The sequence below is a fragment of the Anabrus simplex genome, chromosome 4, assembly GCF_040414725.1.
Source record: "Anabrus simplex isolate iqAnaSimp1 chromosome 4, ASM4041472v1, whole genome shotgun sequence".
In the NCBI taxonomy this organism is placed as follows: Eukaryota; Metazoa; Arthropoda; class Insecta; order Orthoptera; family Tettigoniidae; genus Anabrus; species Anabrus simplex.
The window spans coordinates 4,090,767-4,105,285 of record NC_090268.1 but is presented as its reverse complement, the minus strand read 5'-3'; the positions used below and the strand labels follow the sequence as shown (position 1 = coordinate 4,105,285).

Here is a 14,519-nt window from a genome sequence, read left to right as displayed (position 1 = left end):
GTCAGACAGAAAGCGGATTAATATTCTTTACAGTTGGCATGTATTGGTCCTCTGGGCAACGGGCAGCTGATCGATATTGCAGCTGAATGAACATTCTACACCTCACACGATAATATCCCCTTCGAAGTAATGAGCCAACAGTGAATGGATTAATTTATGATTTTATGACACTGATTCTAATGTATATAATGTTATATAAACTTTAATATCATGACAGAATATAATTAACAACATCGCAATATATGTGCGTACCACTTTATTATATCGCTTTTCTCATCCACGGAAGTTTCTTAGTAACAGCCTGTACTTGTTACTTCCTTTAGGAAATAGGACATCGTGGTCATCAGTCTCTCTCTCTCCCCGCGCGCGCATGTGTAACATAATGGGGTGTCTATGCCGGGTGGGTAATCCCAATTAATTAGTGTTAATATATGAGCTTTGAAAACCACCAGTCTTATAAACTAATAAATAAACCAGTTTGAACATGTGACTTAAGTTTCCACAATGATCTGTCCATCTTATTCACCCTTCCCCACCATTTCTATGTTGTACTTCAATTGAACCACGAAATTACGCTAATCACAACGTACTTTACATTCCAGGAAAGTGAAGATTTCTAGCTGTCCTTTTGAAAGATAGCAAAGGAGAGATCAGCTGTTCTCATAAAACAACATGAAGAACACTTGTTGAAAATGAGAAATTTGGAGCAGGAGATTGAAATGAGGATGAAGGAGCACCAAATGCAAATGAAGAATTTTGAGGAGGAAAGAAAGCCGAAACAAAATGAACATGCTGTAAAAATGGAGATTCTCCTTTTAAAGAAAAGTGCCTTGCTAAAGAATTTGTAAATTTTATTTTAAAATAAATAATGAATAGCCCTAAATAAAACATTTGTAATTTAAAACCACTTTTTTTTTTTTTTTTACACAATTTTCTTCAAAACTAGTCATTGATAAAAGATGCTCTGACAGCATTACCTCGCACATGGGAGCTACGGCTACAATAGGTTCTTCTGGGTTGCGTTCGTAAAATATAACTCTGCTACTCCGAGTTAACTCCCTCCGTTCATAAAACAAAATAATCCAGCAGAGTTTACTCTGTGAGGCGTTTATAAAACTCCAAGAAGTGAACACAGTTAACTCTTTTTACTCCGTGTAGACAGGTGGGTAGATTTAACTCATCATGCGCACTGTGGTTCGTTTATATTAGGGAAACACGTGTCCCTGTTTATAGCGGTGCTCGCAGCAAGAGGAAACTAAGTTAAACATAAAATAATGGATTCGAGCGCAAATTATTTTGTAATCATCGATGAGGAAAGGCGATATATGCTACAAGGACGGTTTGAAAAGTTCTCGGAATCACCGCTAGATGTCAGTGCTAGAGCAACGAGGTTCCCGCACAGTAATCAAACATCCTTCGTGAGTGAACATGTGGCACGTCAGTGCTCTAGCTGCAGGAGTGTGGTAGTGACGACTCTTTGTTGTTGTTCCCGCATAGTGATTTGTGACAATGGGAAAAACTGACATTTGAGCAGTGATTAAATACTTTGTAAGGTATGAAAGCAACGGAAATTCATGCCGACTTTCAGAACACACTGGGGGACTCTGCTCCTTCATTTTCAACTGTTGCCAAGTGGACCAGCGAGTTTAAATTTGGTCGGGAGAGCTTGGATGATGATCCGCGTAGTGGGCGGCCAAAAGGTGTTACGACCCCAAAATTTATCGCAAAAGTGCATAAAATGGTCATGGAGGATCGACTGAAAGTGCAGGAGATTGCTGAAGCTGTAGGGATGTCTTCTGAACGGGTATATTATATTTTAAGCGAAGAATTGGGTATGAAAAAATATTATCCACAAGATGGGTGCCGCGGCTCTTGACATTGGACAATAAACGCACCAGATTGGAAATGTCCGAACAAAGTCTGGCCTGTTTTCAGTGCAACCAACAAGATTTTTTGCGCCGGTTTGTGACTACAGATGAAACTTGGGTCCACTACTATACCCCAGAGACAAAACAGCAGTCAAAGCAGTGGAAACATTCTGATTCACCACCACCAAAGAAAGCAAAGGCAGTGCATTCGGCCGGAAAGGTCATGGCCTCAGTTTTCTGGGATGTAAAAGGCATTCTGCTGATAGATTATCTTCCTACTGGCCAAACAATTACGGGGCAATACTATGCAAACCTCCTAGACCAACTACAGGAAAAGATACGTGAAACAAGGCCTGGTTTGGCAAGGAAAATGGTCATCTTTCATCAGGACATCGCTCCGCCGCGCGCAAGTGTTATTGCCATGGCAAAACTTCATGAACTGGGGTCGAATTGTTGCCACATTCACCTGATTTTGCACCATGAGGTTTTCATCTATTCCCCAAGCTGAAAATTTTCCTCGGTGGACGGAGATTTTCTACAAGGGAAAAACTGACAGCCGAATTGGAGAGGTATTTTGCAGGCCTGGAGGAATCTCAATTTCGAGATGGGATGAAGGCATTGGAACATCGCTGGACCAAATGCATTAGTCTACAGGGGGACTGTGTTGAAAAATAAAAGCAGTTCTACCGAGGTAAGATACTTAATTCTAGTACATTCCGAGAAACTTTTCAAATCACCTACGTAAATACAGAGGATGATACTTGGATGCAAGTCCAAAGAGGTATGTGAACATCATAGAAATAATTATTGCCATGAAGACATTAATTAACACAATATAGCCTAGATATAATTGAACTTATCACATAGTAATTTGTTTTGTTTTAGGCGAAAATGCAGATGATACCTTCTTGCCCAAAGAGAGAGAAGAAACCAAAGATGGGAACAATCGGTGGTCGCATACAACTGATCGATGGTTATAAAAATAATTTGGGATCTTTTACTTCATCCTGTGTTAGAAATGAAGTAGTATGGGGAAAAAAAATTTCGGCGCAGTTACAATCTGCTGGATTTAGTTATTCCCCGAAACAATGTGAATTCAAATTCAAAAATCTGAAAAAGAAATACCATATGAAATGTGACAATATGAAGTCTTCGCAATCAGGCGCATCTTCTATTAAATTTGAATACTTTGACCAGTTCCATGATATATTCGGCAAGAAACCCAATGTTGTTCCCTTAGCAGTTGCATCTTCTAGCAGGGGCGCCGGTATAAGTTTGGAAGGTAGCACAGAAGCGCTAATTTCTAGTGATGATGAAATTGAAACTACCGGCACTAGCGAGAATACACGCATGACAAGAAGGAAGAAGAACCTCCAAAAAAGAAAACGAAATTGGATTTGGTACTGTCCCATCGTGCAGAAATGAATGCTAAGAAGGAACAGGAAAGAGAGAGGAAGCATAGAAAACTCTTTTAATTGCAAAATGAAGCCATTCAAATGTTCGGTGAAAAAATGGACAAACTGATTGAAAAGCTGTAAATATTGTTCAGTAAACTGACTGAAGTGTAACTTTCTCGAGTTTATGAAAGTATTAATTTACACAATAATTGTTTTTGTAGAAGTGAAGTGAGGAAGTATAAAAGTGAAATGTACTCAAAGTAAGGTAAAATTTCAATTATATTAGTGCTGTAACTGATAAGTTTTTTTTTTTTTTTTTAAGTCTATTTATTTTCACATTCATAATTTAGACTAACTCTGTAGACTACTATATCTGTCAAAGTGGAGGCTAGAATTATAAATGAAAACAACGTGAATCATTAAATATTCAATATCTTGCTTAATTGTGAATGATTATCTTTGACAAACTTAAATTAGGTTAGGCTTTCAGTTCTTAGTGGAACAGCGCTTGGAGTTATATATGTTAGTTATGTGAAAACTTTAAATTACAATATTGAAACGTCGAAATGCTTATGCTGTAAACAATTGTTCAGCCAGTTGCTTCCTTTTTTTCACTTCCACCTCGTAGGTTAGGACGAGGCCAAACGTCATCTTCTACCTCTCCATCATCCAAAGGTTCCTGTCCCTCTTGTATGAACTCCTCTATTGATGGATCATAATCCAGGCATACGTTGTGCAAAACGCAAGCTGCAAGAACTGTAGGGGGAATGAGATTGGTTTTGTTCATATCTAGATACTTAAATCTCCTGAATCTTCCCTTCAAGAGAGCAAATGATCGTTCGATTACTTATCTTGATTTTGACAATACTGTGTTAAAATAACATTCAGTCCGAGTCGGATTTCCTCGGTGTATGTAAGGAGGAATGAGCCATTCAAGAACAGGATATGCCTCGTCACCTAGCAAAAATTCACTATTAGGGAAAAAGGTATTTTGGTGCGTCGTTATATCTCTGTAAATGTCCGAATTCCGAAGAATTCTTGCATCGCTCATTGAACTGGGATAACCCACGAAACAGTCTATAAACTTCAAAGATAAGTCACAAATCGCTTGTAATGTAATTGCGTGAAAGCATTTTCTATTTATGTAAACTTTTGGGGGGCTTTGATGGGAATATAAGTTCCATCGATAACACCGATAACATGTGGTATGTTTGATATCGTCTGGAAGGTAGTGCTGGATTTCTGGACCAGGTCGCCTTGTGGCCACTTAATTACATTTGCAGAAATACTGCACAGCACGTTAACGACTCGTAGGAAACAGTAAGACAATGTTGATTTGGCCATATCAAATTTTTCACCGATGGATCTAAATGAATCTGGTGTTGTTAACAACCATATGACTGCTAAAAGTTGTTTAGGTGGATCAACTGGGTGTCTACCACGTTCATCATCATTGTTCTTACGCTTAGCTAGTAAAGGACCAATGATCACCAATAAATTTTCAAAAGCAGTTCTTGGAAGTCTAAAGTGACTAAAATAACTGCATACAACATCATCAATATACCCAGTAATCCTAACCGGTTTCTCTTCTTTCTGAAGAGCTGCACACATGATTTTGTAGTCATCATCATCATCAGATTCTGCCTGTAAGAGATAAAAAATTGTTTTCAGGAACATCAGACTCTAAATTAGTATCTCTCGAATGTCTTTCAGCTCTACTGAAAGTACTCGCCTCATAGTTGACTAGCAGGTTTTTGGTGAATGAAAATACTGTAAAGGTTGTAATTTTAAGCAGATGGTTAGCCATGTTTACAATCACAGATGTTTAATTGTTTACTACCATTTTACTCTGACGTTCATAAAAACCAGTTCCAGAGAGTTAACTCTGCTTTAACTCTACTCAAAGTAGCATTTTATGAACACAGCCTGGGAATAATGATAGGTTTGTCATCAAGTCAAGTGCTACAATGCAGTTTTTTGTGTTTTTCAGACTGGCATTGAAACCCTTCAACAAACACCTGAATCATTGTTTCCATACTCCGAAACACCTTGCAGCTATGTTTGTTGTAATTTTCTTCTTTAGCAGTACTGGGATGTAGGACTGGAGTAAATGAATACGGTGTGCATGCATAGCCAGAATCTCCTGAAAGGCGTCCCTTAAATTCACCCCTCTCAAAACATTGTTTAAAATGATTTTAATGAAAAATTCTGCTCTCATGCGTACTTCCCCTCCAACTTGCTACAATATCCCTTATGTGCAAGGATGCTGCACACACTACTTGAACATTGATGAGAGATATCCCTTCCTATTGTTATAGTACTGCTATACTTCTCCCAGCACCTTTTTCACTCTAATATGAGTACAGTCGATTGCACCTATAACATTCATCAATCCACATGTTTCTAAATTTGCAGGATTTCTTCTTCCTGATCAGCATTTGTCGACGGCATCTTAATAAATTAATTTGCTCTACTAGCGAGAGCAGTGGCTACCCTATCACAAATATTTGCCACAGTCTCTTGACTCATGCCATTAAGATCAGCCGAATTATCTTGTATCTATTGACAAAGAAAGAGAGAAAAGTTACAATAGAATGTTTGAATAAACAAGAATAGAATAGTAATACACATATTTCAGCGGTATATTATTCTCACTAGTGATAATGAGGTCACTATTAACCTCATTCCGCGCCCATGTACGGATGCTGTGAAAACTTGAAGTTCGCACGATATAGAGCCACCTTTTGGACCTTTCTTTAAGTCATATCTGACTGTGTTAATAACAATTTGAGCATACTCTTTCGTAAATCGAAATTTATTTTAAAACTTTCGTCATCCATGGGAAATGGGTCATTCCGTCTCTTAAAGTGTTTTATTTTACAAAGGTTTCTAGCCTCCATAACCTCTAAATGATCTATGTCTTCTATGTTTAACTCTTTGAGCGCCAATGAGTGATTTATTATTCCTCCGTGAATTCGCCGAAAGTGCCAGGAATGATATTTCATCCCTCATGCAGACTCTTCTTCCTTTTCCGTTAAATGGTAGCGCATATCAGTATATTCTTAACATGGAGTAGTCTCCAATTTTGCCACTAGGAGTCGCATAAAATTATTTGTTTTCGTGTGACGAACATTTAAAAATGTGAAGGCTGTGTCCGCACATCTTGTGCCCATGTCAACACCGATGACGGATTTACGGGATGACGTATTTACAAATAATGATGGTCTAGCTGACTATATACATAGTTTAGGGAATGACGATGATTATGCCAAGTCAAAAAGGGAACTGGACTTCATAATAGAGTTGAAAAAACTTCTAGTGAGGTTACATTCAGTGAGAGCGATTCTGAAAACAATTTTAGTAAACACCGCCAATTGCCGAGGCTAGAAATAATTTTGAATGTAACGAAGATTTGCATGGTAATATTGGTATTAACAATATCACACATTGCCATTATTCAGTGAAGTTACCCATGGTAGTGATTTACCATATCAACCACCTCACACTTTCCTCGAGTTAACCAGACTGAAACATGCCCCTCCTCTTAAGACATAATATTACTCCAAATAACATAATTTTATCCAAAGCGACAGTCAAAGAGTCTGTGCTACAAAAATACCATCAGTTAGTATGCCATACTGATTTTTAGAACTACATTGCCTGAACATGTGGATTTTCATTAATTGTTTTTTAAATTTGTGATTTATTTTAATTTTAACTACAAATGATTTTAGGAATAAACTTCCATTAATTCGAAGGGACATTCCTTCTATATAACAGAAAAAGAAAAAAAAAATTCATTGAGAATGGGTATAAACTGAGAGAGTGATGAATTCTTTTCTAGAGAGTTGCAAATCAGACAAAAGGTGGGTGGCACTCCTGGCTAGTACCTAACAAATTCACGTGGCACCGAGAGGGTTACAATATTGTGGAGATCATCGTTATTCTCCATTCTTTCCATGTGTGTTCAATGGATAAGTCGAATATTTCACCACGATTATGTTACTGTAGGCAGTAAATACCACAAAATTAAACTGCTCATTCGTTTCTTGTTTCGCTACTTGCTGCTGTACAACGCTTACACAAGGATCCTAGTCTGTATAAGCAATTCAGTGAATAACTATAGTAGATGAATACACAGGAGACTTATACATGGTTTATTAGTAACAAATTGTACATAAACGCTGTATAAACCTCGTATAAAAGTTATACACCGTTTGTTAGTAAGACTGTAAAATTAATCTTCCAACTGTGAACAAACTAATAGTAAGCTAATCGTGAATAGTAAAAACAAACACTGCACACGTGGAGTGAACTTAAAAGAAACACACACAATGATAAAATTATTTTAACACAAAACTTTTAAAAAAGAAAAAAAATTTTGTCAGGAAAGGACACCACATGGCAATGAGAAATAAATACTCAGTTTAGCACCATAAACATGTCAACATTGCCACATTGCCATGACGACAAGACGCCATTTCTTGGAACACTGCCAACGTCATAACCCAACTCTCGAAAAAAGACCTATTTTTTATTAATGTACAACACAACTGAAAGAATGTTATGTATTTTGAACTGCCTTCTTCTCATGATACAAAAGGTTAATAGGGGTTCAGCGAGCTGTTACCATATCTAGCACGATCCCTGCCTGCCACTCACTCGCTACTGATCTGCATAGGGCAGTCGCGCAGGTGGCAGATTCCCTATGTGTTATTTTCCTAGCCTTTTCTTAAATGATTGCAAAGAAATTTTGAATTTATTGAACATTCCAGTCATTAACTCTTAATCCTACAAAAGAATATTATTTGTCCTCTTGAATTCCAACTTTATCTTCACATTGTGATCTTTCCTACTTTTAAAGACACCACTCAAACTTATTCATCTACTGATGTCATTCCACGCCATCTCTCCACCGACAGCTCGGAACATACCACTTATCAAAGAGTATTACAAAAATATTTTTGTAATACTCTTGATAAACATCAAATTCAATACGGACCAAACATGAGAATTATCACATGTAACATACCACTTAGTCGAGCAGCTCGTCTCCTTTCTCCCATCTCCTCCCAGCCCAAACTTTGCAACATTTTTGTAACGCTACTATTTTGTCGGAAATCACCCAGAACAAATCGAGCTGCTTTTCTTTGGATTTTTCCCAGTTTTTGAATCAAGTAATCCTGATGAGGGTCCCATACACTGGAACCATACTCTAGTTGAGGTTTTACCAGAGACTTGTATGCCCTATCTTTTACATCCTTACTACAACCCTAAACACCCTCATAACCATGTGCAGAGGATGGTTGAGGATGGTTGCCAAGTTGTACTTCCTCTTAAAACAATAATCGCCACCACCACCATCTGTACCCTTTATTTGCATATTTCCTTATATTAACACCTAGGTACTTACAGTGATCCCCAAAAGGAACTTTCACCCCATGAATGCAGTAATTGAAACTGAGAGGACTTTTCCTATTTGTGAAACTCTGAACCTGACTTTTAACACCATTTATCATCATACCATTGCCTTCTGTCCATCTCACAACATTATCTAGGTCATTTTGCAGTTGCTCACAATCCTGTAGCTTATTTATCACTCTGTACAGAATAACATCTGCCAAAAGCCTTATCTCTGATTCCACTCCTTTACTAATATCATTGCCAATGGCCGTAGCCATGTTGAAACACCGGTTCCCATGATATCTTCGAAGTTAAGCAACATTGGGCGTGGTCAAGATTTGAATGGGTTGCCATGTGCTGTTGGTGTGGGTAAGGGAATGGAGAAGCAGAAAGAAACTGGCCACCCTACCGCACGTAAACTCCGGCTCAGGCACACCTCTGCGGAGGTTAGGACCTGCCTTCGGGCAGAATACACCCTTACCTTACTAATATCATAGATATATAAAAGAAAATATTAAGGTCCAATAATACTGCCTTGAGGAATTCCCCTCTTATTTATTACAGGGTCAGATAAAGATTCACCTACTCTAATCCTTTTGAGTTCTATTTTTACTCTTTTGTCTAGTCCAGTTGCACTCATTTTTGCCAGTAGTCTCCCATGATCTACCCCCTAAAATGGCATAGATAGGTCAATCGCAGTACAGTCCATTTGACCTCCTGAATCCAGGATATGTGCTATATCTTGCTGGAATCCTACAAGTTAAGCTTCAGTGGAATAACCTTTCCTAAACCCAAACTGCCTTCTATCAAACCGGTTATTAATTTTGCAAACACGTCCAATATAATCAGAAATAATGCTTTCCCTAAGCTTACATGCAATGCATGTCAGACTGACTGGCCTGTATTTTTCAGCTTTATGTCTTATCACCCTTTCCTTTATACGCAGGGGCTACTATAGCAACTCTGTATTCATTTGGTACTTCGATTGATACTGGAAATACTGGAATTTAATATCGGTACTGGAAATGTACTGGAATTTTGAACCATATACTGGAATAATTATAAAATATACCGGAACAGCCATTGTCATTCTTTATAATCTACCCTGGATATTTGCACTCGGAAAGTCCAGGTAATGAGAATAATTGTTTAGGATGGCACTATAATTTAAAGTGATTTTATTGAAAAGTAATACTTATGTAGTACAGTAGTAACAGTACAGTGCTAGAATAATAACTTGTGGTTACAGTCGATACAGTGACGCCCTCATCTCTCTTGGTGTTGTAGACAGTCATAACTTCCCGTTCCCTTTTCCTTCATTCTTCCTTCAAGTATAATAACAAGCTATACTTCAAGTAGCCTATATTATGCATATAATTCATCCAGTGTTATTTGTTTATTTACATTAGTGTTGCACTTAGACAGTGAGTAAAATAAAAGGAAAGACTTCTACTGGTTGGACAGAACAATAAATTCAGATTGGAATTGGCTTCAGAGAGTGGAAAGTGATAACTATAAAGGGTATTGCTTTTTGTGTAGGACTAGTTTTGATATTAGCAACGTGAGGGTGTCATCAGTTCGATCTCATGCCAAGGAAAAGGGGACATCGAAAGAGTAATTGCTTCAAGTTCCAACAAAAAACTGTTTCAGATGATACCTGCCAAGAAAGCAACTACAGACTCTGTTCCTGTGAATGCTGCTCCATCAACTACAAACTCTGTTCCGGTGAAAGCTGAACTGTGTGAAGTGCTAACTTCACTTGTTTATGATAAGCATACTTGTGCTGTGCCTAGAAGCACTGTTAACAATTTTATCATCAAGGATAAAGTTATTACTGCACAAATATTTTGGGCTATTACTCGTGTTGTGACCCATTCTTCTGCTAGAAGTTTTGGCATTTGTAGTGATCTTTTTAAAATCATGTTTCCTGACAGCAAAGTTGCAGAGTAGTTCACGTTGCACAGGGATAAGCTTGGATACCTAGTTACATATGGACTGAATCCATACTTCCAAAAAGATTGACAAACTTGGTTAAAAAGTGTCCTTGCTTTGGTATTTCTTTTGATGAAAGTTTAAATTCTGTTACTCAGAAGGGTCAAATAGATGTGGCTGTTAGATTTTGGGATGGAAACTTAGTTCAAATAAGATATCTTACATTTGCAATAATCTGAATTGATTGTTCTGTCCAACCAGTCGTCTTTGAAAGAAGTCTTTCCTCTTATTTTTAGGTCATGCTACTGCTGAGGACTTTCTGATGACGTTTTTGCAAAACTTGAAAGACAATAGGTTTGGATGCAAAAAAAAAAAATGCTTGGCAAGGACTTTCTCGCTCGATCTTGGCCGCCAGTGACGGTTCATTTGCCGGCTACCGCGTGCGTATGTACGGTAGAATACGGTGGTCAAAATCATTATCATGCATTTTACTCGCCATGTTTACAGTTTATGCTCAAAATCATTATCATGCATTTTACTCTCCATGTTTACCGTCTATGCTCAAAATCATTATCATGCATTTTACTCCCCATGTTTACCGTTTACGCTCAAAATCATTATGCATTTTACTCCCCATGTTTACCGTTTACGCTCAAAATCATTATGCATTTTACTCTCCATGTTTACCGTTAATGCTCAAAATCATTATCATGCATTTTACTCGCCATGTTTACAGTTTATGCTCAAAATCATCATCATGCATTTTACTCGCCATTTCTACAGTTTATGCTGAAAATGTTCCCCATGCGATGCCAAACATAATCGGAATCTCCTAATGAAGTTTTCAGTTACTCTATCAAGTTCTTCAGCACTGATGGATGCAATTACAGCTCATATATTTTCTTTAAGTTCGTCTAGTGTGTGAGGGTTGTTCCCATAATTTTTTTTTAACATTCGCCACAAATAAAAATCACATGCCGTTAAATTTGGGCTACAAGGGGGTCACAGATTTTTACTTATGATCCTCGTACCAAACGCGGCGTAATTCAACAACTGATGCCTCATCTGTATGAGCCGTGGCAGAATCCTGCTGAAAATATGCTGAAAAACGTTCTGCGTTTGTCACTTCATCAAAGAAATGGTCAAGGATTTCATCTCTGTAACGCACATTGTTTATTGTGCCCTCATAAAATATCGGGCCTGTAATTCTATGCCCATTCAAAGCGACCCAGACCCCAATTTTCTCGTCGTAAAGTGGTTGCTCAAACATCTTATTTTGTGAGCATGCATGGCCATGCAAATGGAAATTAGCCTCATCTGAAAATATTAACTTGGGTTCAATTTCACCTGAGTCTACCTTCCCTATAACCCAATTGCAAAAATTCACCCTCTTAACAGGATCTAGCAGTTGTAATTGTTGCACTGCACTAATCTTGTATGGTTTCAGTTTTAATAATTATGTTGCCTTCCAGGCAGAAGTATGAGATACCTCAGTTTCCTGAGCCAAACGCTTAAGTGATTGTTGTGGTGTGTGTTCCAATCTTTCGCCAATGTCAGCTAATTTAACTTCAGTAAGGACATAACGACCTTTACGTCTATTTTTATTGTTTACTGAACCTGTACGTTTGAATCTCTTGGTCAGTTGTTTTATTGTCCGATTGATAGGAATGGATCTCCATGGAAATTTCGCTCGAAACTTTCGTCTTGTCCTAGCGCACGATTTTCTGCACTTAACGTAAGTATTGTGCAGATATACACGTTCACGTAACGAATATTTCACATACATTACAGCACTATACACAATCACAATAAAACACTATACAATAAGACATACAGTTCGCAGTAGCTTAATTGAACACCCTACTATCTCGGAGCTCAGCTCTCAGCAAACTGCAGGAAGTGCCGGAAACCGCATGCACCAGCGGCCGGCAGCGGCCAAGGTTGAGCGAGAATGTCCTTTCCAAGCATAAATAAAGACCCTGTATAAACCTGAAGTTTTTGAAAGATCTAAAGAAGTACTTAGGTGATACACGTTCAGATCTGGAGCTGTTGGATTTTGGTACCTGCTCCTTGCATACTGTTCATGGTGCATATAAAACAGTACACAACTCTGAATGGAACATTCACAGATTTTTACGCTCTTTGATCCCAAAACCAATCTATTGGACGATTTTCTTAGACCGCCTATTTTCAACACAATGTTTCAAAAGAACTGATCCTCTTCACACAAAAAGGACTTACTTTGTTTCATGGCAACTTTCCAAGTAGATTACAAACACATAACAGGACCTCTGAAGTTCTGCTCTATCAGAAGGGTTGAAAACTCAAAAGTTATTGAAAGAGCTGTGCAAATGCTGCCACATATTAAGAAGTATGTTGATGCTTTTGAGGAAATACCTCCTGCAACAGAATACTTCGGAATTACAAAAAGTTCTGTAAGAAATGTTCTGCTCCCAGCACAGTTGGGATTCGTGCGTTCTGTTTCCCGTGAACTACTGTAGAACATTATCTCTCCAAATATCAGAGTAATGATCCTCTTTTGCCTTACGTAGGTAGCTCCCTTCCCTGTCCCTTCACTGTTGTTATTTCATCTCAGTGTTTTCCAAATTCATACGTTTCTCATTGCCAGATGTTCAATGCTAAAGTTGGCCATGGTCGACGGGCTGATGTAGTCGGTGACTACGGATTAGGAGCAAGCAATACTTGAGGTGATCGACTGGTCCAGATGTGCCAGGAGAAGGGCCTTACTATAGCAAACACGTATTTCCACCTACATCCACGTCGCCTCTATACGTGGACCTCTAATGCTGACAACAGTATCAGGAACCAGATTGATTACATCACAATTAACAAGCGGTTCAGAAATATCAAATGTGTGAAAACATACCCTGGTGTTGATATCAACTCAGACCATAGCCTACTGTTTGCTTCCATGAATCTCAGGCTGAAGAAATGCCATTTAAAGGGGAGTTTTAGTTGGATTGAGATTCAGAAGCTTCAAGATCAAGCACTAAAAAATGAAGTTCAGTCAGCCCTACGTGTAAAACACGTGTAAAACTTGCGGAAGTTCAAAACAGCATTAATATAAATGATGTTGAAGGCACTTGGAATCACATCAAATGTGCAATTAACGACGTAAGTCAAGTAAAATTAATGGATGCTGGAAGAAGGAAAAACAAGCCATGGATGACAGAAGAAATCCTGAAGCTGATGGACCAGAGAAGGTCTTTTAAAAACAAAGATCCTGTAAAGTACAAAAGTTTGCAGAATTTAAACGACAAAGAATAAGGAATGCAAAAGAACAACAACTCTCTGAGGAATGCAACAAAATAGAATTAATGAATTCAAAACATGATTTTTTCAACATATACAAGAAAGTGAAACAAGTAACTGGTGCATATAACAAGAAGGGTAGTGGAGTCCTCCTTAATAAGAATGGTGACATCTTAGCGAGCACAGAAGAGAAACTGAAGGAATGGATGGAATATGTACAAAATCTCTTCTTGGATCACAGAAATGTGGGTCATGGTGCTTGGGCAGACGATGGTGTGGATATCACACGTGCAGAAGTAGAGTATGCCATAAGAACAGCGAAGAATGGGAAGGCTCCAGGCCCTGATGAGATGTATGCTGAGATACAGAAACTGCTTGAGAAAGAAAAATCCCTTTCATTATTAGTTGACCTATTCAGTAGTATTCACTGCAGTGGAACCATTCCTCGAGACTGGCTCAAATCGACTTTCATAATATTGCCTAAGAGAGCCAATGTAAAATTCTGCAATGAATATAGAACAATTAGTTTGATGATCCACGTTCTGAAAGTATTCCTAAAAGTCTTGCATGTGAGAATCTATCATAAATGTGAGGAGAATATCGGAACCTCGCAGTTTGGCTTCAGGCATGGTTTTGGTACTAGAGA

At 38.2% G+C, this 14,519-nt stretch overlaps 1 protein-coding gene across 2 annotated transcripts in view; it reads left to right on the top strand.

The window, feature by feature from the left end:
• Window positions 1–14,519, top strand: part of LOC136871570 (uncharacterized) — a 58,337-nt gene that overhangs the window by 18,138 nt on the left and 25,680 nt on the right. Inside the window, exon 5 of one of the 2 annotated variants that reach the window (XM_067144994.2) lies at window positions 603–875. The exons of the other annotated variant lie outside the window; for it this stretch is intronic. Coding sequence (XP_067001095.2) covers window positions 603–620 — 18 coding nt within the window. The 3' untranslated portion in view covers window positions 621–875. Of the gene's footprint in view, window positions 1–602; window positions 876–14,519 lie in introns of those variants that run through there. 2 annotated transcript variants of the gene reach the window in all.